The sequence below is a fragment of the Athene cunicularia genome (genome assembly GCF_003259725.1).
Source record: "Athene cunicularia isolate RWA chromosome 1 unlocalized genomic scaffold, athCun1 chr1_part2, whole genome shotgun sequence".
Taxonomy (NCBI): Eukaryota; Metazoa; Chordata; class Aves; order Strigiformes; family Strigidae; genus Athene; species Athene cunicularia.
In genome coordinates this window covers 72,264,874-72,291,048 of record NW_020799092.1, presented here as the reverse complement: position 1 = coordinate 72,291,048, position 26,175 = coordinate 72,264,874, and the positions used below count along the sequence as shown (strand labels likewise).

Here is a 26,175-nt window from a genome sequence, read left to right as displayed (position 1 = left end):
TTTTTTTTTTTTTTTTTTTTTTTTTTTTTTTTTTTTTTTTTCCTAAGCATAAGATCCATATGAGATGGAAATAGTGAGATTTGAATGCCATTTTGACGTGTTTTGTTGTTTTTAAAAAATCTGAATCTACCTTTTTAATCCAGATAACACTGAATATTTAAAATGTATTTAGCTACAAATTATGTACATAAGCCTTTTTAATAAATTTCATATGTGTTTGTTGATGGCTGATGATGGAAAATGACACAAAAGATCAAAGATCTTTCTTTGTGAATCTCTGCAGGTCGCTTTGTTGCAGTTGCTTTTTGTATCCAAGATATGTGGTTAATGTTTTCCCTGTTTCCCTTCAGAATTATCAGTACTAATTTTTGAGCTTATTTCATGAAATACTTTCTGCCTGTCTCACAAGAATTTTTCTTGACTTACTGTCTTGAAATGTCTCGTTCATTGCTTCCAGTTATTGATCTCCTCCCTGCAATGTTTTAATTTTTTAGTATCTCACTACATGCCTGCACAGAAGACACCTTTTCACCTAATTTGTCATTAATGTCTCTCCATTTCTGCAGCAGGTGGTTTCTTGCACCACTTTTCCTTTAGTTCTTCCATTTACAGTCAATAAAATTTAATTCATTTTTCAAATTATTCCTTAATTTGATCTGACTGCTCTGTCAGAGATAAGAGGGAATGAGAGATCAGAGGCAGAGGGATTTTGAGCAGTTGTTTTTGTTTTTCAGAAACCAGAAGCACAGGAGGTAGTTGAAGAGTATGGCAGAACTCTTCAGTAGCCTCTGTCCTTGTTCTGCTACTGATACGGTTCTTCCTTCAATGCACTGCTTATGTTTGTCTTAATATGTCAGGACTTAATTCTCATTTCAAAATTTTCAAGATATGAAAGAATCCTACTTATGTGATTAGATCATACTTGGCAAAATGAAATCATAATACATTAATAAATAACTAATTAATCATGACAAATTAGGTAGCTACAACATTTCTTTTTTCCATTCCCTTGCCTTAGGGTTTATAGTCTTCTGAGCAGATGATGGCTGGCTTGCCTGCTTTTTTTGGTTTGTTGTATGCTGTGACAAAGTGTGAACTGAATGCCTCTGGCAGTACTTTATCCTTGCTATGGCATAAGTTGTCAAGAAGGGGTGCAGGGGACAGATACCTGATGATTACTCACTAGGTCATACACCTGAAATCTCGTTTGTGGAAAAAAAAAAAGTCTTTGTTTAGTCCTACAATGTTTTTTAAATGCTGTCCCTGAAGTAAGGTTGTACAAGTCTGTCATCCAGAAAACTTGTACTTTGCCAGTTTTTTGGTTCTATCTTATAGATAATTGAATATTTTTTTTCTTGTTTCTGCAAAACTAGGTATGTCTTAAGTAAAAAAAGATTTTTTTGAAATTTAGTATTTTTTATTTCTTGACTCTAAAAAAACCCTTTTTTAAAGTTCTGCCAGCGATTGGAAGCTTGAAGATCTGAAGTAAAAAAATAATATATATATTGACATGAAAAAGTGAATTTTATTTGACAGCTCTGCAAGCATCAGTCAATGTTACAATTATTGGATTGATGCTTTTAAAAAAAATCATAATTTTTTTACATATGACTCTTCTGACATGAGTTTACAACTGCAAAATATTAGCCAGATGTTGACATATAAGCAATACAGAAACTACATACATCATACAGTGCTTTTTTGCTAAAGTTTCCAGATTACATCAAGAAAGCACTCAAAAGACTTTCAAGACATTATAGACTGTTAAAGTTTTTTACTGAGATCTGAAAATGACATTAAGAATAAAGAAATTGTTCCTGTTCTATAGCTGAGGAAGTTGCTTAGCAAGCTTATGATATGCCAAAGATTTTCCTGAAAATTCGTATTAGAATCAAAGTTAAAAGCATGTACATGAAGTTGAGTTATCACCAAGACATTCAATATTGTTACATCAGTTTCTGTAACTAATTCTGTCTTATTTTCTGAACCACTGTTACATGCATAAAGCATTTAGAGGAACTCACTGAAGAGAAGTATAACTACTGTGTAGAGTGGTTTCTGGATCCTTAAAGTGACAAATTTTCTTGACTTTCCTTTTGGGCTGCAAGTTCGTAATAGTGAAACATTTATAAAATCACAGTCAGATTTTCAACATGTATACACTGTAATACTCTATCGGTGGCTTTAGTGAAAATCTGTCTGCTTGCAACAGGTGGGAATCTGGACATAAATCTACAGAATATTTGTACCAAGAAAGCAATTATTTTTTTAGATAAGTTAAACCGTTAAATGTTTTGGTTGTTTGTAAAATGTTTGTTCGTATGTATATAAAAATGTGTTTTGTTTTTATCATGCTCAGGCCCATCTTGTTGGCTAAATATTGTCCTCTCCTTTTAGTTATGACAAGATATGGCTATAGTTGGATGCAAACACATCTGCTGCTGAAGATGACTAGGTTGATGAAAATTGTGAGATAACATTGTGCATGAGAAAAAATTATACTCTTGAGTATGAAGCTAAGTATTGTCTGTTGACTGTAAACTTCTTTATCACTGAAAAGCAAGTTATTCTCACTCTCAGCTATCTAATTTGTTTGACCATTCATTACTGTTTCAAGAGAGCTGGATCTGTCTATGTTAGTATTTTAATTCAGATCAAAAATGCCCTTTGGAAGAAAACAGTTTGGCTCAAGTTACTCCACTTGATGTTGCTGAGCCATCTCAATGTGTGACTGGTGGATTCCCTTCTGATGCAGCTAAACCAGAAGGTGCACTCTCGTGGTGCACCTGGCTCTTGTCAACTGTTAATGGGCATTCAGGCTACAGTCAGATCAGATCTAGCAGAAAATAAAATCTCCAAATCCTGTGTTATACGAATGTCATATCCCCAGCATCAACTGTTTCAATATACAGACATGCTTCCATTGCACTGCACTGCTGGCTGATATAGGTGAAACCACTGAAACCAGTATGCTGTTAGAAGAGCAAAGTAATGAGGTTTTCACTTACAATAAGTCTTCTGTTGCTTCATACAGTCATTTTTTTTAAAGTGATATAAAAACCCCGTACCACTATGTCTTTCCTTTTCCTTTTTTTGAAACAATTGCTGCAATTATCCCTTGGAGGGCATTCTTGAAGGTCAAAGGAGTCCAAGAAGGCTGGATATTCTTCAAGACAGAAATCTTAAAGGTGCAAGAGCAAGCTGTCCCCATGTGCTGAAAGAGGAGCAGACAGGGAAGAAGACCAGCCTGGCTGAGCAGAGAGCTTGAGTGGAACTCAGGAAAAAAAGGAGAGTTTGTGACCTGTGGAAGAAGGGGCAGGCAACTCAGGGGCATGACTAGGATGTTGTGAGGTTATGCAGGGAGAAAAGTAAAAAGGCCAAAACCCAGCTAGTACTTAATCTGCTACAGCCATAACACAAGATAAAAAACGCTTCTGTAAATGCATTAGGAACACATGGAAGGCTTTATTAAATACAGGGGGAAACATAGTGACAGAGAATGAGGAAAAGGCTGAGGTGCTTAATGCCTTCTTTACCTCAGTCTTTCATAGTAAGATCACTTCTAATCCAGGTATCCAGCCCCCTGAGCTGGAAGACAGAGACAGAGAGCAGCATGAAGCCCCCATAATCCAAGGAGAAATGATTAGCCACCTGCTACACCACTATGACACACACAAGTACATGGGGACAGATGGGGTCCACCCAAGGATACTGAGGGAGCTGGCAGAAGTGCTCATCAAGCCACTTTCAATCATTTATCAGCATTCCTGGCTAACTGGGAAGGTCCCAGTTGACTGGAGGTTGGCAAATATGACACCCATCTACAAGAAGGGCCAGAATGAGGATCCAGGGAAGTACAGGTCTGTCAGCCTGGCCTCGGTGCGGGGAAGGTTACAGAGCAGGTCATCTTGAGTCCTATCACATGGCATGTACAGGACAACCAGGTGATCTGGCCCAGTCAGCATGGGTTTATGAAAGGCAGGTCCTGCCTGACAAACCTGATCTCCTTCTGTGACAAGGTGAGCCTCAATGGATGAGGGAAAGGCTGTGGATGGTGTCTACCTAGACTTTAGTAAGGCCTTTGACACTGTTTCCCACAGCATTCTCCTGGAGAATCTGGTTGCTCATGGCTTAGATGGGCACACGCTTTGCTGGGTAAAAAACTGTCTGGATGGCCGGGCCCAGAGAGTTGTGGTGAATGGAGTTAAATCCAGTTGGCAGCCGGTCACGAGTGGTGTTTCCAAAGCAAACGTTTGGGGCCAGTTCTGTTTAATATCTTTATTAGTGATCTGGATGAGGGGATTGAGTTCATCCTCCAAAAGTTTCCTGGCAACACCAAGTTGGGCTGGAGTGTTGATCTGCTTGAGGATAGGAAGGCTCTACAGAGGGATCTGGACAGGCTGAAGCCATGGGCCAAGGCCACTTGTGTGAGGTTCAACAAGGTTCAGTACCGGATCCTGCCCTCAGGTCACAATACAACCAGGCAGTGCTACAGGCTTGGGGAAGAGTGTCTGGAGAGATGCCCAGTGGAAAAGGACCTGAGGGTGTTAGTCAGCAGCCACCTGAATATAAGCCAACAGTGTGCCCAGGTAGCCAAGAAGGCCAATAGCATTCTGGCTTGTATCAGAAGTAGTGTGGCCAGCGGGACTAGGGAAGTCATTGTCTGCCTGTACTCAGCACTGGTGAGGCCACACCTCAAATACTGTTCAGTTTTGGGCCTCTCGCTGCAAGAAAGACATTGAGGTGCTGGAGTGTGTTCAAAGAAGTGTAACAAAGCTGCTGAAGGGTCTAGAGCACAAGTCTTATGAGGAGCATCTGAGGGAACTGGAGTTCTTTAACCTGGAGAAAAGAGACCTTACTGCTCTCTACAACAATCTGCAAGGTGGTAACAAGCAATAGGATGAGAGGAAACAGCCTCAAGTTGCACCAGGGGAGGTTTAGGTTGGATAATAGGAAATATGTCTTCACTGAAATGATTGCCAAGCACTGGACCAGGCTGCCCAGGGAAGTGGTTGAGTCACCATCCCTGGAGGTATTTAAAAGACCTGTAGATGTGGCATTTAGGGACGTGGTTTAGTGGTGGACTTGGCAGTGCTAGGTTAACAGCTGGACTTAAATATCTTTTTTAACCTAAATTATTCTATGATTTCGTGGGCTGTTAGTAGATTTGGACCCTTATTTCCCCGGAGTACATACTGAATTGATGTAGATTGTCAGAGCATGATGGGATTTAGTTGGTACTAAGCTCCTGGTATTCATTTCTACTTATTTCATTTATCAAATGTGAAAGTTATATATATGTACAAGTATCTGTAGGACTGGGGCTGAAGTTTGTTGCATTTCACTATGTGATATGACTCCTTCTTAAAGCCCTATTTTAAATCCAGATTAATATTTTTATATCCTCCTCCTTATCCTAGGAAATGTGGTACTCTATATCCTCACTCCCTGACTATAGTTAAAAGTGGCAGTGTAAAATACTGTATGATTTCTTCATGTATGAGGTCTTTATGATGTATTCTTAACCATTTTGGTTCCTGACATATTTTTTTCACTCCATAGCAGTTGTTCTATTTTCTTAATACATTGGTCTCTTCCTATTATTAGGAATGATCTATGTAGAAGCCCTTAGAAACCTCAAACTCATTTTTTTCCGGTTTTAAAAGCTCTATTTATGCAGTATTTACCCTTTTAGGAAGGATGATGGCCCTTAGTTAAATATGGGAAGCTAAAGTAGCTAAAAGTTAGTACAGTTTAAACCTTTAGGATAGATTTGTATAAGGTGATAAGATTTCTTTCTTCATCACATCCCATTCCAGTTGCTCTCTGCAAGTTTACTGCCTCTTTCTGGGGTTTTATATAATCACAAAATAAATTAAAAACTAGACCTTCAGTAAGCACGTCATTATAAAAATGTATTTCTGTTTGGACGTTGTAGAACAAAGGACTGCTATACCAAGTGAATAAAGCAGTGAATACAGAAAATTCAGATGAATCCTAAAGGAGTACTTATGGCAATGATGCAGACAAAGAAGCTTAATTTTGCTGTGTTCCCAAAGATCCTTTTGAGTCTTTTATTATTTCAAAGGCATTTTGAGTCTTATGAAGTGATTTGTAAGGATGGGTGTTTCTTCATTTGCTTAAAAATCTAAAGTAATTTCTGGCTTCTAATTCTGTGATCTACTTATTGTATTAGACTAACAAATTTCTATGTACACAGAGAGTGGCTGAAGACCGCAGGGTTACAGTTTTCTGAAGATGAAGGATTAAATCAGTTCCCTGTGCAGGAAAGGAGTTTTGTCATTAACTTCAGGGAGGCCAGGATTCACTCCCAAACTGGAATTCAGCTTGGCATCTCGGAAGCTCAGGACTGGGAATCTGTGTTTCGTTCCTCATGATTGAATGCTGTAGATGAAATAAAAATAATATATTTTTCCTCTTTTAAAGATACAGGCATTCTTTGTTTGTAACAAGAAATAGCAGTGTTTTCAGAGAGAGAAAGAGAACCGCTGTATAGGCAACGAGCTTTGAACTGTCACCTTTCTAGTACTCTAGCCCCTTGATCTTTAAGAGAAAAGAGGTTTATTCATATTCTCTCTATATAACCCAGAAAACAACACCAAACCAAACTTAACAATTGAGGTACAATACTTAGGATGATGCCAGGCTATAGAATGACAATTTCTATTTTATTTTAATGTTCTTCTTTGGAGAGGGCATAATGCATTTGCACATGGGAAAAGATATTTCATCTGTTGGAGAGAGGGGACTTCTTCCTTGGGTAGCTGAATTTTAGAAAATATCTACCCTCTTCCTCTTCAGAGCAACCTTTGGCCAAAATCACCACCATCAAAAGCAGCAAAAAGTAAGACTGTGAAAATGGAATTGTTTTTCGACCCCAAGACTCATCCATAAGATGGTTAGAATATTGACAAGGAGCAGGAAGCTGTCACTCTGTACTAACTCGGGTGATGAAACAGACCTTACCTCATCATCATTTTTCTCACGTTTCCCACTTGTGCATTGTATTCCCCTCACTCCGTGTGTCTTGGATTTCTGTTGCCAGAGATACATTTAGATAGATTAAACCAGTCTGCTATTCATTAATATTTCATTTATATGGGGATTAAATTAGAATACATTAGACAAATCCACTGTATTATTTTAACATTTATTAAAATGCCCTAAAACTCGGGCATAAAAATTGATATATATGTATGTTCTCCATACATGGTCTATATAATATATATAGACAGTAATTTTATACTATGTAATTATTAACAATATATTTTAAATATAGATTTTATAATATATGTGAACATACATATGTATGTCCTATATCTAGAGGTGTATATTAATGTATCCATAATTTATTTACAAATTTTCAATATTCATTAATTAAAAATTAATAAGAAAAGCAGGTTTACTTCCAATTTTTATGCTGCACTAACTGTATAAAATTGTATGGCTTGTAGTTACTACATTTCAGCTTCTAAAATGACCTTTTCTTTATTTGTAACAAAGGCTAATATATCAGAATAGGGCAGGAAACAGCTTTTTGCTTGACAAACCCAATTCCTAATTTATCTAGTCCATGTTATTCCTTCAATAAACTGATCAAGCTCTGTATTAAAAGTTCTGGTCTTCTTGCTCATGTCTCCAATCAGAATGCCATTCTAAGACTTTCTGCTCTAAGAGACACCTTGTAATTAACTAATCCAATTTATTCTTACTTATTTTTTACCAATTTGTTATTATGCCAGTGCCGTCATTATGCCTACCTACCCTTTTCAGGGTTGGACTTGCTTTCTGGCTCTGTTTCACTTTTCTAGACCATATTACTCAAATTCTTTGTCTTCTTTCAGAAGATAAGTTTTCTGTTCTTTATCAGGTATCTTAATGGCCATTTTCAGCACTTCTTCCACTTGCAATTCATCTCTTTGACATAATGGACCAAACGAACACGCAGTATCCCAAACACTATGTCAAGCCATCTTTATATTGTTGTACTAATGCATCTCTATTTTTGCTGGAAATACTTGTGCTTTCCAATTTATCATGGCTGGGGAGAGGATAGAAGGAATTGCTGTTGATAGCCAGTATACATCTTGTACGAAAAATTTTACTTAACTTTTTCATAGGTGGTATACATAAATCTAACATGTGGTAGCATCCGTTTCTAAATTAATTGAGTTTTCAGACTAGAAGTAATATAAAAGGGGAATTAGCAAAATAGTTTAAAAATTGCAGAAAGCCTGAGGTAGGAGAGTAAACATTTTTGCATGAGTTTACCTGTTTCTAGCTCTTTTTCTTCTCACTTAACCCAGCTACTGCTTATGATTTACTGATCTTGTAAGGTGCTCTAGTGACTGGAAAGTTATTGAAGTGGTGATATCCTGGCAGACTGAAGACCGAGTTTAATATATTATTCCAGAATAGCATTTATAGACAGCCTTTTGATTTGTTTCCTTTGGTTTTGTTAACACCTAATTACATTTTTTTAAAAAAAGAGAAGTCTTCATTAAAGATCAAGCATATCTCTATAGCTAGTTTAATTGGAGTGTCACTATGATATCTTTTGAAATGCTAACAAAAAATGAGAGCAAAGTGAAGGAAGACCAGAGTTAACATGTGCAATATAGTCATCATTAATTTCTAAGTGGGTGTTTTGGTGATAGTTAATCCTTGATATTTCCATAAAAATGCAACATACTCATTTAAAAATAATATTTCATCTGTTTTCTTAAAGAGGAATTATTTCCAGTTAGAAGTACTACACTGAAGTCACCTGTAAAAACTAATACCAAATAGTAAAAAATCAGGAGGTGCTATAATTACTTTAATAAGTTAATTCTGGTTTTCGTTTTACTTAGGTTCTTACACTGTGCATAGCTCTACAAAATCTGAAAGTCCTCCAGAACCACTCTAATCAACAGTATCTTTCATGTGTTTTGTCTTCTTGACAGAAAAAAAACAAGACACTATAGTACTGTGTGGTTGATCACATCGGGTATTATTCCATTCTAGAATACATGCTGATATATTTGGATAATAAAGGAAACAAGGCAAAAAACAATGTTCATCCTTCCCAACTTGTAAGATGCACAAGTACTGTTATGGGAGATAAGTTGCAGAATATAACATGGGTGTCTTTTGTGTTTTATAGAGATAAAGAACTTCTTGAGAAATGATGTGTGTACCGAAGAGTCTATGACTCTGCATTTTATTAACTCTTTTTTGTTGAGCTATAATAGAAGCTTAATTGCATCTTCTCTTCTTGACATTTTTATTCTCATTTCTTTCTCCTGGGCGTTTCTTATTTTAATGAGCTTTTACTGTGCTTCTCTAGCTATCAGCATGTGGCAGCTAAGCCAGTCAGCAGACAGTGTACGGCATTGCCAATTAATTTACTTGATTTGACACAGACACAACAGTATGCTAGACATCAGTGACTTCTTCAGACAATTATTTATAGAAGTGTCTGGGACATAATGTCAGGTATCTAATAGGGTGTAGAGAAGTTGTTCATTTAAAGGAAGAGTACATGACATTTTATCATTTATGCTTTTAATTAAGAGTGAAAAATATCTACTCTATAAAATTTCCTTTCAGCAATCTTAGATGTTGAATTTATTTGATTTCATTATTGTTCCATATGCTAAAAATTGTATTTTAATATTTTGCTTTTTATGCACCATTGAATGCGTATTACCTGAACAGATCTGATTATCCTGTAATTTTATATTGTTCTGATAGAAAATACAAATGCCACTTTCAAAGCAAGATTTTGTAACTCTATGTATTCAAGTTCCAGCAGTGCATCACTTAAACTAATGACCTATCCAATTGGAACTGCCACTATATAATAACTATTGTGTGTTAAATTTTCAGACTTTTTTTTTTCTTTTCCTCCTATGCTTTGAATGAAAAGAATACATTTCCTCTGTATTTGTAAATCCTCGTTTTAGTAAAAATTAACAAAGACTGTTCAGTTTGTGATCATTTTCCCATTTGTAATTCTTCACCTCTTAAACTATGTAGTTAAATAAATATAACACATTCAAATCAGCTGGTGGATGTTTACAAACTAAATATAAGTTCATACAGTGTTTGTAACTAGTCCGTCAAATTTGGTACTTTGGAGTATATGTGCAAACTACATTTAACTCCTCTTGCAGTTTGTAGATACACGCTCCTACGAGCCATGTATGTGTCTCACAGTGTGCTCTGGTTATTCTGCTTAACCTGTATAGAGAGGTTGGATAAAACACATCCCATTTTCCCTAGCACTCAGAATTTTCCTATTACTCCCTTTAAATGATTTTTAATCACCTGTGAAGTTTTTTTTTGATGACTGTTTTGAGCTGGACACTTTCCCGCGGTTTTCTGTGGAAACCCAAAGTATCTAAATTTAGATTTCTGATTCCACTCTGAGGACCAGTTACCTTGGAGACAGTGTTCAGTTTGGAGCCACTATAATATTTTCTTTACTCTGGCCTTTTGTTCATGCTGAACTTTTTATGAGAGAAGTAGATGGTTTAAAACATACATCTAAACTTTCAGGGTTGAAGTTTAAGTTATGACGAGACTAGTTCTTTGAATTACTGTATTTGGCAGCTATGGAGAAAATGTGTATGTGTGTGTGTATAGATATATATGCAATATCTATATGATCCAGGCAAAAATTAATTAAAATACTTTAAAGACAAAAAGACCATTCCTTCTTAGGCCTATGTAAAACAAAATGGGAGCACAACTTGCCAATGACAGTTGAGAGTGTGTAACATTCTATGGAATTTAACATAACCTGGAAGGAATGCCATCTTGAAAAAAATAGTGAAACATATAAATCATAAAGAAGACCAGTTTACACCTTCAGCAGGGTTTCTATAATATCTGATTAACATGGCTACAGATGGAAGCCTCTGTGTCTGCACACATATATACAAAAATATGTACTTGTAAATATATTGTCCCTCTGTGCCCACTTTTAAATACCATAGCATTTGACTGCAAATATATATATTTTATTCATAACAATAATCTTTATCTTTAAAGAAATCAATGAGTCAGCTTGATTAAAGAAGATATGGAAATGTAATACATTCCACACACTAAAAGAAGATTAATGAACTGCTGAGGAGCTCCCTTCTGTTCTCCCCAGTGTATGTGTAGCTGCCACGTCAGGGAACAGGAGCTCACTTATTTTCAGATACAGTAAATAGCTCTCAGGCTTTTCAAATAAAGTTGTACTCTGCCTCGTATGCAGGCCAGAGCCTATATATTGAATAAATCATCAAAAGTGTATTCCAGTTCTTTTAAAGAGAGCAGGGTAGTGCTCTCTATTTTTTATTGATTGCATTTGCAGAGGAAAATTGAATCCATTCCTTGTCAAGGCCCCTAAACCTCATGTCATAAAGAATAGGGAAAAAAGAAAAAGATGGATGGAGTTCAGTGGAATTAGCCAGAAAGACAGATGTTTCCTATTGTGTGACGATAAATTTTATTTTTTCATCTTGTCCATATCAAGTGAGAGGTAGCAGCTGAAGTACTTTGAAGTAGTAATCTTCAAAGAGTTCTTTTAGCAGAACTGGAAATAAGCTTATTGGAGAGTTATCTCCAACTAGATTTTCTGCCAATTATCAGTCAAAAGCTCTTTCCTGCAAGGAAGTTAACTCAAAAGGAAAGGCGAGTGTTTCCAGGATATACAGCATCTCAGTAGCTGTGGCTATGACACCTCTAAACATTTTATTTTGGTAAAATGCCTTTTTTTTTTTTTTTAGTAACAGAACAGTGAATTAAATTCTCACTATATTCAGGAAGTCAGTATAAATCCATGTATCTCAAATTAGGGTATTTTGACGGGTGACCATGGTCTCTGCTACGAGCTAGTGAAAGTAGCACTGCATTGATTTTAATGTGCAAATTAAGAATCATGATATTTTAGTATGAATTATTTGAAGAATAGTTTTGTTGCTGTTTATGAGCATTTTTGTTTGCTCTTCTTTGGTTGGCAAGTTTCAAATCCGTTGCTGTAGGCTTTAAACCAGAATCGAGGGGTATGAGTTTGAAATTGCCTATTACCAGAGGTATTGCATTCAAAAAAAAAAAAAAAAAAAAAAAAAGTAGGGGACTTGATTTACAGCTTGTCTTTTGAAGTCCAGGATGTATTCTTTAGCAGAATCAAAAGAGCAATATAAGTTATGGAAAAACAGTTAGAGAAACAAGTGATTAAGGCTAAAATTTCCAGCACCCTTTTCCTTATTTACAGATTACTGGATTACTTAACAGAAGCGTGGGTGCATTCTATATCAAGTTTACTTGCAGATAGAATGAAAAATATTTATTTTTTTTAATTCCAACTTCATTTGTTGATTTGTGTTTTTCTTCCCCTTGCTACAAGTTTGTGGATTTTTTACAATGTTCTGTTTGTCTCTGGGAGAAAGTTATAGAGGAGGAGGAGGAGAAGAAGGAAGGGGAAAATGGGACGTAAATAAGATCATAAAGCTCTTGACGCTGACTATAAAATATCACTTCTCCAGAAATATTACAAATAAGATCTAGTAAGCTATATTCCTTGCTTTATAGCCTAATCTCAACAAGTCTAATAAAATGCTGAGATTATCAATTCTGATATATCCATTTAATACTTCAGTACTTAGTTATTTTACTATTTGTAGATTGTCTCCTTAGTTTCTCCTTTTTTTATATATGCATGTATTTTATATATTTATATATATGTGACTGTGTATGTGCAGAGGTGTGTTTAAACAAATAGGTTCATATATATATATATACATATAAGTGCAATACATATTTGGGTGATGTTACACAGACACTTCTAGCAACAGTATTTGTAATGTATAAATAAGATGCTTGATATATCTTAGTTGAATATAGATAATTCATTAGTAAGCTTATGATCTGAAGGAAATCCACTCTTTAGAAATATTGTACCCCTATTCATATGTGAAGAGTTTTTTCATGGGGTGCATAGTCACCAATTCAGAAAAGCATTTATGAGCATGATTAGCTTAAAAATATTTTTTTCCTGATTAAATATTTTCTGAGTAGAGGTATCAGTGGTCTGATGACGGTGGTAAAGTCACTCACAGATTTGGAGGTAGAGGCTGCAGTAATTTTAAGTCAGGTCACAAGGCCAAAGAAATGCATTATTTTATATTGTTATGGGGCTTGGGAGTTCATAGAGGACCCTGAAACCTAAATGCTTTGTCAGCTGGCAAAGAGATAAAAATTAGTCTCCCATGTGCCTTAAGTGGTATAATCCCCAGTGCTCTAAATGCCTCCATGAATGACTGGCATAGTGTTCCACTGGGTCAGGTTCTCTGTTCATCAGGTGAGGAAACAGTAACATGAAAAAACCCAAAATGAAGCTGTAAGGAAATTCTTGTCTAAGTAAATGGCAGAGCTTCTAATGATTTCTCGGAGCCACTTCGGGAAGTAAGATTTGACACAAAGTTAAGTTTAGAAAGTCTGTGCATAATGCTTAACTTCACAGTAGGTCAAACAGGATCTAAAAGAGATAATTGAACAGAAACCATTTAAAAATTATAATTAGCTTCTCATGGTGCTTCAGGGAATTATTCCTCTTTCTTAAGTAAACATACATATATATTCATAAGTATGTACTTGACAAAGAGACAGGTATATAGTACAAGCTTATTGCTTACAGGGAATCTTAAGAGTTGGAAATTTAATATGATATTTCTATTAAAAAGTTATATCTTGAGAGAGTAGTATTATCTTAAAACTACTTTGAAAAAAACAGATAAACCTTTCTGCAAAACACATGGAGTAGCAATTTTCTCCTTAACCTTTAAAAACAAGCCTATAAAATTCAATGTTGTGATCTCATTTCTCTAGTAGCTGTTAACAACCTCACTTTGGAAATGGGCTGTCAAATGTTAACTTTCAACTTGTCCTTATTTTTATTGGGTTTCTCTTTTCACAGTAGCAGAGGGCTAGAATGCAGACTTACATAGAAAATTTTGTACTGTGATGCTACTCAGGTGCTTTAAAAGCGAACTGGGTTTATTTCAGCTTAACTTTCCCATTTGCAAGAGAAGTTTCATTTTCTTTCCTGTGTGCAATACCACCGTGTAAGCAGGATCTGTATTACAGAGTTAACTTTTGTAGGATTTATACCTACATCTTTGGATGTTTTCAAATATTTTTATCCCTCTAGTTCCTTTTCCACTCTTGGCTTGCTAATCTAGGTGTTTCCGTTTTAGAAACATTACTTAAAATGCTATTAGGCACCACAAAGGAAGAATTAGTGACCAAAACAACAAAAAGCCCTTGCCTTTTCTAATTAAATGAATACTTGCTATTGCCTAACATTATTAAGATTTTTTTTTTTGGGGGGTGGAAATTAATGAGATATTTGCAGCTAATTAAATGAGGTGAAAAGCATGATTTATCATAAATTATAAAGTATTCTGTATCACAATAAAATTTCATTGACTACTGACTATAGGTAATTGACTATTACTGTAGCAGTGTTCATTCAATTTTAGAATAAGTAACATTTCTTTTTTTCAAAAAAACCCCATAGAACTTATTAATATCTAATATGTTTGATTGATTATATAATGTATTTGATTGATTAAAACAAGAATTGGTACAGGACAACTTTGTGAATGTAAGTTTCTGTTTAACTGGCCACACAGTGTTTAGCTGAAGTGAGAATTTCCTGGTATTTTAAGTTCATTTTGGAACTGACCCAACTCGTAAATGTTCACATTGCTGATCCTTCTGCAAGTGATCACATCTATGAACATTAAGATCTTGTTAGTGTGTGATAATGGGTACCATTGTGCCTGCAGTCCCACTTTAATATTACAATTCAAATAACTCATCATTGTCTTTTTCACATATAATCCTCTTACAGCATCCATTTGGAAAGTGACATCTTTGTTACCTTTATAAGAGGTATATACCTACTTTTGTTGACGTCATTCTAGTTGTTCTTATTGCAGTGTGTTGTAATTATTAAACACCAAGTTTATGCTTGCTTTTATTTTTCTATAACTGGAAAGTGCAACTAGAGTGATATCTCAGAAACAAAGTATTTGTAGAAGATACTGGCTATGCAAATAAGCCCACAGTCATTGCCTACAAATAATGCAATGGGAAGAAGAGAGCATGAGAAACATAAAAAAATTTCCCAAGGAACAGGAGTATGTTTCTTTAAATTTACTTTCTGAATTAGTTAAATTGAATGTTACTACTTTCTGCAGTAGTTCAGATTGCTTTTTGTAGTCATCATTGCTTGTGTTAGGATGTAACTCTGTGTGTTAGGATGTAACTTTGTAATACCAAATGTGTTTTGTCTTTGACAGCAACTATAGTGTTAAATGAACTCAACTGGACTGCAGCGTTGGATGATGTATTCAAGCGGAACAGAGAAGAAGACCCCACTTTATTATGGCAGGTTTTTGGTAGTGCAACTGGCCTCGCTAGGTATTACCCAGGTAACCAAAGTCTCCTAAAGAGCTGGCCTATGCCACATATTGCCTTAAAAATGTGAAAACTAAAAATTACTTTCATACATAGATGCAGTTTATGTATATCTGAAGTATCTCAAGGACTGTGAAATTATTCTGTCATAAAGCTGGTATGAGGGGGAGGAAACTGGGGGTGAAATATGTAACTAGTATTTTTTACAGTAAGAGGAACAGAAGATGATGTCCTTTGAAAAGCTGTAGAGTTAGAGTTTATTTTTATATTATTTTTTATGTGTTGTGTAAATAATCAGTTGAATATTCACCAGTGAGATTTTTTTACCTGTCTAGTTCTAAAAATAGTGACTGAATAACTAGACAGAAAATCTCATGGTTAAAGTCAGTGAAAATATGATTGCACCATGCTATGTTTATGTCCTGCAGAATCCACGATCTCTGACAATTATGTCTTTGCTATTAGAGCTAGAGTCAATGAATTCAACTTGATTATTTCAACCAGCACCTGTTCCACCTGTCAAAGAATCCCATTACTAGATCACTCTAATTTAAATAGATGTATATTTTATTGAATTTAGATCGTCAGTTACCTTAATTTGATTTTTGCTGCATACTAGCTAATGGAAAGGCTCGTTTTATAGCAAGGCACACTGCCTGTGCTGCTGCTGTTCTTGTTAAGTGATGCTGTTATCAATGACAGAATAATGTGTCCACTACACGCAAGACAATTGTGTGCAGTGTCATGTCTTTTGCCTACAACCGGCTGGGGAAGAACTTTTGAGATCCTTTATCTTCTGTTTATACAAGCCTGTGTTTCTGAGGGTGAAGGGGATTATTCTAAAGCTGTTACTGTATCATTAGCACAGTTGCTAGCACAGGCAGAGAAACTGCCTTAGGCTATTTTACAGGAAGAATATTTCATAGCACTTGAATCCTGTTTGTTTTGTCATGCTAGATGCTCATGAAATAAATGCAGTGAGATGTTGCAGAAAAAATAATATTGAAAATGCTAATTTAATATTTCTTTTATTTCCAGTTGTTCTGTTTCAGTGCTTTTCAGATGTATTAGAGGTGTGTTAGGGGTCACCATTTGTCACTGCTTAATATATAGTGATGTTTTCCATGTGCTGAAAAAGAAGTGTTTCTTAAATGCATCCGTGTGTCAATCTCTAGGAAATTCATTTTCAAGTGTAAGATTATCGCATGTATTGAAAAATATATTCTTACGTCTAGCTAACCTGTTTACTCCTACTGTTTACCAACACGACACAGAAGCCTCAGAATCTCTATGTATTCTTCCTCAGAGTACCTCTATAAAATGGGAGAAGCTCGTTTTCCCTATTTTGCAAGTGGATATCTTGCTTGTATATACTCCATCTAAATGCAAATTTAAAGATCCTCACACCTGCTTACTCTGTTGATAAGTGTCTATGTCCTTATTAGCTGTCTAGTCCTGTCAGAAATTAACTTCATAAATTTCTGAGTAACTCCCCAATTCTTAAAATCTGCACACACAGATTAAGCTAGAGCAGTCTGACAGTCCTGAAATTGTATGTGCATTTTTCTGTGAGTCTTCTCCTTCCCGCTTCCTTCCATTTATAGCTCAAATTGTAAGCTCTTTGGGTTCTAGATTTTTGGAATATGTCTTTGTGCAAGGTTGTCCATCTTTCTCTTTTTGTAAACTCTTTGTCTCAGTTTCCTGACGCACACAAATGTTCTGAAAATGAAATCAAGTTTCATATACTGGAATGGATGTTTTTCACATTTGCTTTTTTGAAGTGATATTATAAATTGTAAAACAGTGCTTCATTATATTGGCCTTAGGGAAGCATGATTCAAAGTGATTAATTTCTTCATAGTATTGATGTTTGTGAAATAATTTGGAAGTATCAAACCTAAAATTAACATACATAGATAAGTCTGCTCATTATTATCTGAAATATATCCACTCAGTCTTTCCTCCCTTAAAAAAAAAAAATAAAAAATTGGTCTTTGGTACCTCTAGCTGTAGAGAGTGACTTCAATCACAGGTTTCTTGAACTAATGTTTTTATCTGATAGTATGGCACTGCCTTGAATAATGGGCTAGATGGTACATCACTCGTGTCCTAAGTAGGCTCTTGGGCTGTTCTTGTCACCATAGTAACCAGCAGCATGAAAGGATCTTTTTATGAGTGACCCTACGGGTGGAGAGTATATGTGAAATATAAAGTTATTTTTCTATTACATATATCCCATTGTTTCCTAAATATATTCTATTTTTGGTACTGTTGTACAATGCTTTAGCATCACATACATGATTTCATATAATTTTCAGCTGTGCTTTGTCTGATGCTTTGGTACATTTGTGTTCTCTTGTCTCTATCAAGAGGACAAGACAGCTTCGTTCCTTCTCAACCTAGGTTGAGATGCATGGCAGTTCCTTTCCTCAGACCTTCTTCTTTATATATGATAATAAATGGTATTAGGCTTAGATACAATAGTAATTAGATGCAGTATAATAAGAATAGGAAACTATTTTACAAAAATAATTAACAGCATCAGGTAGAGGAAGTAATGGTGCCAAAGTACTCGCTTCCTTTAATATTATGACTTAATTAGTCCATCAATGTTTCTTATGAAAAATGTCATTTTACTGAGGAGAAAAGCACATTGTATGTGCTGTTACATTTGATTTTGTTTTGAAGTAGAAGAAAATATTTAATCAAGGCAAGCCAGATTTAGGAAGATATTTGTGTAGATGGATAGGTACAGATGTGCAATAAAGATAAGTATTAGAAATACACACATGAACACATATATATGTTGATATTTGCAGTGATGGCAGAACAAGTGCCAGGGATAAAAAGGAACTTCCTATATTTACCTTTCAAGATGCCCCAATAGAAACATTAGAGACTGCATTGAGGTCAACTTCAGTCTTTATAGATTAGCACATAGCTTCCTTTTTTTTATTAACTATTTTTCCCTAGAATATGTTCAGTTCAGATCCCATTCTCAAACATCAAGACAGAAATGGCATAGAAGAGCCAAAGATGCAGAATATTTCCATGGGCTTCAAATCTTTTTTTTTTTCTTCCACCTCTTTTGGTTAGAGTTTTAATCAGCTTGAGTTTTATTCAGTTTCCTCATACAGAACTTTTTCTTCTTTAAATTATTTAAGAAAGTGTGTCTTGCCTAAAATAATTCTAAAGATTAGTGAGGGTATTTAGTATCAACATTTTCATTAGTTCCAATGGCAGTATATCTGTAAAGAGAAATGCTAGGCTCTATTACTGTGCTGGCAACCATTCATTCTGATATGAAGGTGCCAAGAGTAATTTTAAGATTTTTATTAGCTATTCTATGAGCTCTGAACAACTCAAGAGTAAGTAAACAGTAGTTTAATAAAAGAGTTCAGAAGAATAAACAAATAAAGTGAATAGAACTTTTAGGAAGGATGTAATATATAGTTATTCTTACATTTAAAGTTACATATATCACAAATTAGTCTTTCTTTAAAGAGATGGTTTCAGCATTGTAAGAATGCATTTGCCTTTTTACATACATTTATGGAGTTGTATCAGAACCAAGACAGGAATCTCTATCTTCAGGTGATGAAGATACCTGATAAAATTCCCAATTTAAAAGGGAAGTGTACAGGAGGTGGAAGCAAGCACAGATGACCTGGGAGGAATACAGAGACACTGTCCAAGCATGTAGAAACAGAGTTAGAAAAGTCTAAGCCCACTTGGAGCTGAATCTGTTGAGGGATATGAAGGACACCAATAAGAGCTTTTACAGGAACATCAGCAGCAAAAGAAAAACTGAGGAAAACATGGACTTGCTGCAGAATGTGGGCCTGCTGTTCCATGTTGGGGCAGGGGACTTGTTGACAGAAGACATGGAAAAGGTCAAGTTATTCACTGCCTTCTTTATCTTAATATTTGTATGACCACACCTCAGTGATTGCAGGCCTCTGTAATCAGAGGGAAATTCTGGAGCAATGTTGACTTGCCCTCAGTGGAGGAGGATCAGGTTAGGGGACATTTAAACAAACTGGTCATGCACAAGTCCTTGTGACTTGATGGAATTCACCCATGAGTATTGAGGGGACTGGTGGATGTCATTGCAGTGCCATCCTTGATTATCATTGAAAGGTCATGGAAACTCGTAGAGATTCCTGAGGTTCCTTCTTTTCTAAGGAAATTAGTATCACTTCTATCTTCAAGAAGGGCAAGAAGGATAATCAGGGGAACGGCAAGGTGTGAAATTCACCTTAGTCCCTGGGAAAGTAATGGAGCAAGTCCTTCTGGAAACTATTTTGAAGCATAGTAAGGACAAGTAGGTTATTGGGGGTGGTGAACATGGGTGAATGGGGAATTCATTTCTGATCAGCCTGATAACTGGCTGTGATGAGATGCCAGAATTGGTGAATGAGGGAAAAGCAGTAATGATATTTGTCTTGAATTCAATAAGTCTTTGGACTCTTTCTCCATTAACATTCTCACAGACAAACTGATGAAGTACAGCTTAGATAGATAAATGGATGATGAGGTGGACTGAAAACTGTCTGAACTGCTGATCTCAAAGAGAGGTGGTGTGAAGTCCAGCCAGAGGCCAGTCAAAAGTGATGTACCCCAGGATTCAATACTGGAGCCAATGCTATTCAGCATTTTCATTAGTGACCTGGATGGTGGGACAGGGTTCACCCTTGGCAAGTCTGTAAATGTTACAAAACTGGGAGTGGCTGATGCACAAGATGATTGTCCTGCCATTCAGAGGGACCTTAACAGGCTGGAGAATTGAGCTGGCAGGAAATGTGAGGTTCTGTATCTGGTAGAGGAATAACTGCAGGGGGCTGACTAGCTGGTGAGCAACTTTATAGAAGAAATCCTGGAGGTCCTGATGGACCAGTTGGGCATGGCAAATGACAGCCTGGGATGCATTAGGCAAAGCATTTCTAGCAGGTGGAGGAGGTTATCATTCCTCTTGACTTAGCACTGCTAAGACACATCGGGAGTGAAATATCCAATTCGAGACTCTACAGTATAAGAGAGGCAGTAAACAGTGGTTTACTGAAAAACCACAAAGAGGATTAAAGACTTGGAGGATCTCTCATTTGAGGAGGGACTGAGAGAGCTAGCTTTCAGCCTAGAAGAGATGAGACTCAGAGGGGTCTTACAAGTGTGTATAAATAGCTGATGGGGAGAGTGAGCAGCCTCCATCACAGTAGAGTTTTCCTTTTCAGTATGTGTTTTCCTCCAATTTCAAAAGAAAACTTGGAAGAAACTCACACATCTTAATACTCATTCAGAACAAGAGAAACAACATCATGTGTAATTGTTTTCATACATGTCTAGTTGTGTTTGCAGTATCTGTGTAGAGAGTATCGAGGAATACCAGCACTACTGGGCAGGTATGGAAGTGTACAACTGATGGATCATCCAGGGCAGAGGTACTCATCCACATGAAGAAAGCTTTTTGACTTACTTCCAATCTTACTCTTTTTTATAGAATTACCATCAGTTCAGAAGTAACAGTGTAGTCAGCACGTATTTTAAGAAGTAGGGTGTTACTTGTTTATTATTTTTTTCTTCAACACAAATGCTAATGTGTAGAAAAGACAAGGTTAAAAAAGTAAGTCATACTGAGACCTCCTGATGCACACAGTGCTTGTCCTGGGGTCAGCTTCACATGGCAGACCGATAAATTCGTATTGACAAGGCAGTCTCATGTTAGGCACAGAGGTCCGTGAGTCAAGGTCAGGATCAGCAAAATAAACCATGATGCACAGACATCCATACAGTGTAGCTCAGGCAAGGAACAAGAGTTTAAGCTTAAATGAAGGTCCCAAGCCAAGAGGCAGAGGCTCCAAGGAGACTTCCTGCAGCTTATTGTTCCTTCCCTCTTCCCACATCAGTAATCCCAGGTTACGTGTCTGCACCATGTAAACGTGGGCTTGAACATAGGCAGCAACCACCTAGGAGGCTGCAGTCTGCTGGTGCATGTAGGGCCCTTCATTTTTCAAGAACAGACTGTTTTCATCTGAAGAAATAAGCACATTTATGTGATACTACAATTTACTGCATAATCTTTTCTGTTTTCCCTTAATATTTTTTTTTCCTTTATTAATGTTTGCTGAAAGAAAGTAGCACCACACAAATGCCTTCTGCTCAGAAACTAGATTGCATTTGTTGGCTTATTGATTGCAGATGAGAAGAAGACTCCATATGTTTTCTGTCCATGTTCATCTATCAGTGCAAAAACTAGGTACAAGCCATAGTGTGGCTGTTTGCAAACAATCTGAAAATTATTACACTGGATGTAATGGAGTTAGCTTGCAAGTACTTTGGATTCTGCATGACGAAAATTTTCTATTCAAGTTGTGATAGGCTACTTCACCTGTCATTGACACAGAGCTACTATTAACATATAATAAATGTGAAATGTTGCAGGTTTAATATACAATATATTTTTGCCCCAAATGTGGATATTTTCTGGGCATTTAGTTATTTTTTGGACATTTAATAATTCTTAAAAACAGTTAAAATATGCTGAAATTGTTAAAATACGTTAACAGAGTGACTAGTGAAATTTTCAAATAATTTAAATCAAATGGTTCAGACATTTTAAGTGAGTTTATTCACAGCCAACTGTAATGCCTCAGTCTTCATGTTACAAACATATCGTTACCGGAGGCATTTTTGCTCATAGACAGCCTTGTAAGCAGTACATACAAAATCCTTTGTGACCAGTATCCAAGTAAATAATACATTCTCATGAAGCTATAGGGGAGGGATTTCTTTTGTTTAGGCTTTCATTTCTAAACTTATTTTCCATAGCGAGAAGATGCAATGTGACTAATGGGATCAGATTTAGTAAAATTTAATTGAAACTGCATTGAAATCAGGGAATTAGAATAAAATGGTTAAAAATATGAAATATTCATGTGCCAGAAGGTAACTGAAGTCAGAATTTCAGTTACTTTTTTTTGCATTGGCAAGCCTGTCCAGAAAAGCCAGACACAAACATAAAGGCATATAGTGCATAAGTATTGTGTTCTGTTAGACATGGTACTGTTTTGTGTATGCTCCTGTCTGATCCGCAGCCACAGGGACCTTGAGGTTATTATCCCATACTACTGTCTAGTGTATGCCCAGAGGCTATCTTGAGTCATGTCAGAAAAAAAGGAATCTTAATTTACATGGTGGCATTTTGGGGAATTTGTTGCCATTTCTTTTCTTCTGTTCAACAGGAAATCACTATCAGCTTTTCCGATTATCTCCCACACATAACTTGTATGAGAAAACCCTTTGTGTTTCTTAAAGTTCGGTTTGCAATCATAATTTGAGTTGTCTGCAGAAGGTAAGATAGGACCAGGCATGTAAATAATTTATTTTTTTTGTTTTTTGTCTGAGGTCTCAGTTTTCTTGAATGCATGATTTAAATTCTGGTTTCTACCAGGTTTAAAAAAATCTGTAGAAGTTCCCAGCCTTTGTTCTGCAAGGGAACAGTTTGTCCATTATTTATATATAACTCAAGACTAAGATTCAGTTTTCACTACTACCATGAAAGAAAGCTGAAATGTGTTCCGTAGGGTCCTTTTAAGCAAACTTTCCTAAAAATTGATATTATGGAATTCTGAAAGGCAAATTTTTGGAAACAGTAAACAAAATCAGAAGAATTTTGTTGGGAAAACTGTAAGCCACCAAGTTGAAAATTTGGATTCTCTGTGAGATGGCAAGAGCACAAATTATAAAAGTTAAAGCACCTTCTCAGTAGTACTAGATGTACATCTTCCTGCTTAATTTTTGAGTTTATACTTCTAATTATAGAAACTGGTACTATCTTTTATGCTGTCATTTTAAGACAACACTAGCCTAATTCTAGCCCAGACATTGGATTTCAGTAGGTTTTGAGTCAAGTTAAAAACAGTAATGTGACAGCATTTTATCAAGATCATTGAAATTGCCAATTCATTCCAATCCAATTGAAACTTGCAAAGACATAAAATTGTAATGTTTTGGGGTTATTTTATAATGTTGTTTACAACTTTTGTGGCAAGAGTTTGAAAAATAAACCTTTTTTTTTTTTTTAATCTTGAATCCATTCCCTGTGGACTTGAACATGTAGAACTTCATTGACTCCAAGTAGACAGAAAGGTGCTTTAATATAGATCAGACTGCTGATTTAATTTATAATTAACCACAGAGCAGTGGACAAATCCGTTATGCAAAAATAATTTAATTAAAGAAGTTGAATACGGTTTGACAGATAGTAAGTTACTTACATTTTGTGAGGTATTTACCCAGCAAATTTTACTGCTAGGATTTAGAAAGCAGCTATCTGAAAGAACAATTTAATATCAAATTTTTGGCAGACTGCTTGGAAGTGTAGGTACAAACCAACCTGTTCCTCTTTTAATCTTGAAATCCTTCCTAATTACAGAGGCAATGAAGATTATAATGGTTAATCAATGTTTCATTAAAAAGCTGCAACGGGAAGCATACTATTTTCACTGTAGCAATTACTAATTAAACAAATTTAAAAAACACTTTATGTGCCTTTTACCAGATACTACCTTTCTCTTTGTTTACTTTTTCTTGTAAGATAAAGATCATTAGTAAGGGATGCATTTTGTTTTGGACTGCAGGCAGCAGACATTTATTTGCAGTTAAATGTGATGGAGGTAGCTTTAGAGTTATAGCAATAAATACACTTCAGAAAGTTTGACTGCAAAGGATTACTCAACTGAAAACACACTCTTGCTTTAGATGAATGTTTAATAAAAAGCCTGTTTGATCAGCAACACCGACTCAGCTCTCTCAAGCAAGTATACTATATAATATTTGCCAAAGGTAATACTAGAATGTGTATTACTGTTACGGATAGTTTCAGGTTGTGGTGAGTGGGTTTTATATAACAATAACAGTAACAGGATGATGCATGAGTAGATTCAACAGCTTTTATGAAGAAATGTTGAACCTAGACTTGGTGTGACAGTATTTGGTCTGCACTGTGCTGAATGTGGGAATGTGCCACACTTGATCGAGATCCAAAAATTTGAGGCAATTCATAAAACTGAAAAAGAAATACTCTTCTGTCCCCAGATGTTCTAACTCTTCCCAATTCCATCTGAAGATTTAACAAATGCCTATGGGAAATTAAATGTAAAACTTGCTTTCTCAATATGGTATGTCTGCCAACTTCCCCTCTCCCAAAGTGCTGCATAGCCTTCTTGCTGGTTTTTTTTTGTTTTGCTTTTTTTTTTTTCTTCCATAGAGACAAAACCAGCTTCCAGCCTGCAGCTCTGTGACCCTTCTCTTATCACGTAACCTAGACACACATATTTGACATCTTTGTTTGACCTTACCCATGGTAGAGCAGGAGGGTGGGAGAAGAAAGGAAATAAGTAATGGAGGACTTTGTTTTGGCTATGCCCAGGCTCATATAACTGTGAGAAAGCCAGTAAAAAGTGCTCAGTATCAACTTCTGAGGCCAACATTAGGAACTTCATACTGATTAAGAGAAATAGTATTTCCTGAGGAGACTGACTCTTTGCCAGACTTCCAGGTGAACTAAACATGGAGCAGCATTTTGAGATATTGGCAGTCCTTTTATGGAGATATGACTCTGTTTACTTGAAAAATACTAAATTCAAATTTCAAAGTATCTGTGAAGTTAGAGTCCATCTTAGCTAAATGAGTAGATACTGAACAGAATTTCAGTGTTGTAGTTGAGTGCCTACATAATCTTAATTCTTACTTTAAACACATCAGAGTATGTCTTAATCATGCATACAGATGTTTCTTAAGCTCATCTGCTCCCTCAGTTTTAAAGGTCTATCTATACTAGTAAACAGAACAAGTCAGAATTTTATGAGAATCCTTTAGACAGTCCCACAGTGTGACTGAAGGGACAGCACATGCTGGCAGCCTTTCCCAATAGACAGCACTGGATGATGTTTTGTTTCTTCTATACTACAGGCTTCTCCAGCTCTGTTTTAGGAGGCTTCATGTTCTCAAACACCCCTAGGTTATTTTATGCTACATTGCAGGGCATATGTATACTGCATGGCATATAACACAGAGCTTAATTTTCATCGCCAAAACACGTTCCTGTTTAAAAGTAATAAAAATACCACTGTCCTCATTTTTCACATAAAATGAACTGGTATAGAGAGTTAAAATTACTTCTTCAGCCATCCTCTGAAGGTTAGGGATTCAAGCCAGGAATATGTATAACACCAAGGGTTTTTTTAGGATTCAGTGTGCTATTATATTCATTAACTCATACTTAAATTCAAAGCATTGTTTAAACATCAGTAGGTGTGTTAATCTTCTCAGGATCTTTGTAATATCAGTGCTGAAGAGTACAGCAATAAGAACCATTTTATTCTTTACTTTTTTACTATAGATTTGCCTTGTGGATAGCCTTTGTTTATCTACATAATAAATAATTATAATATGACGGGAGCTTGAATTAATTACAGAAAAGTCTTTTTATATCGCTCATGGCAGTATTTTACTAGGATATTCCTATGTAATTAGAGCTTACAAGGTGTTAAATGGAGAAATTCACAGATAAAGAAAAGATAATGGTGCAGTGTTGATTATCCAGAAAAATTATTTTGTCCCCAAAGTCTTAAAATTCTGATTAAAAATACAGATAGAGAAGAGCTAGTATTATCTCTTCCCCTTGCTACAAGTTTG

The 26,175-nt window shown here is 35.8% G+C and overlaps 1 protein-coding gene across 8 annotated transcripts in view; it reads left to right on the top strand.

Annotated features, from left to right (window-relative positions):
* The window catches only part of CACNA2D1 (calcium voltage-gated channel auxiliary subunit alpha2delta 1), a 407,675-nt gene that overhangs the window by 261,100 nt on the left and 120,400 nt on the right, over positions 1–26,175 (top strand). For all 8 annotated transcript variants that reach the window (XM_026861982.1, XM_026861990.1, XM_026861975.1 and 5 more), the window contains one exon: positions 15,363–15,494. In XM_026861982.1, coding sequence (XP_026717783.1) covers positions 15,363–15,494 — 132 coding nt within the window. The remainder of the gene's footprint in view (positions 1–15,362; positions 15,495–26,175) is intronic.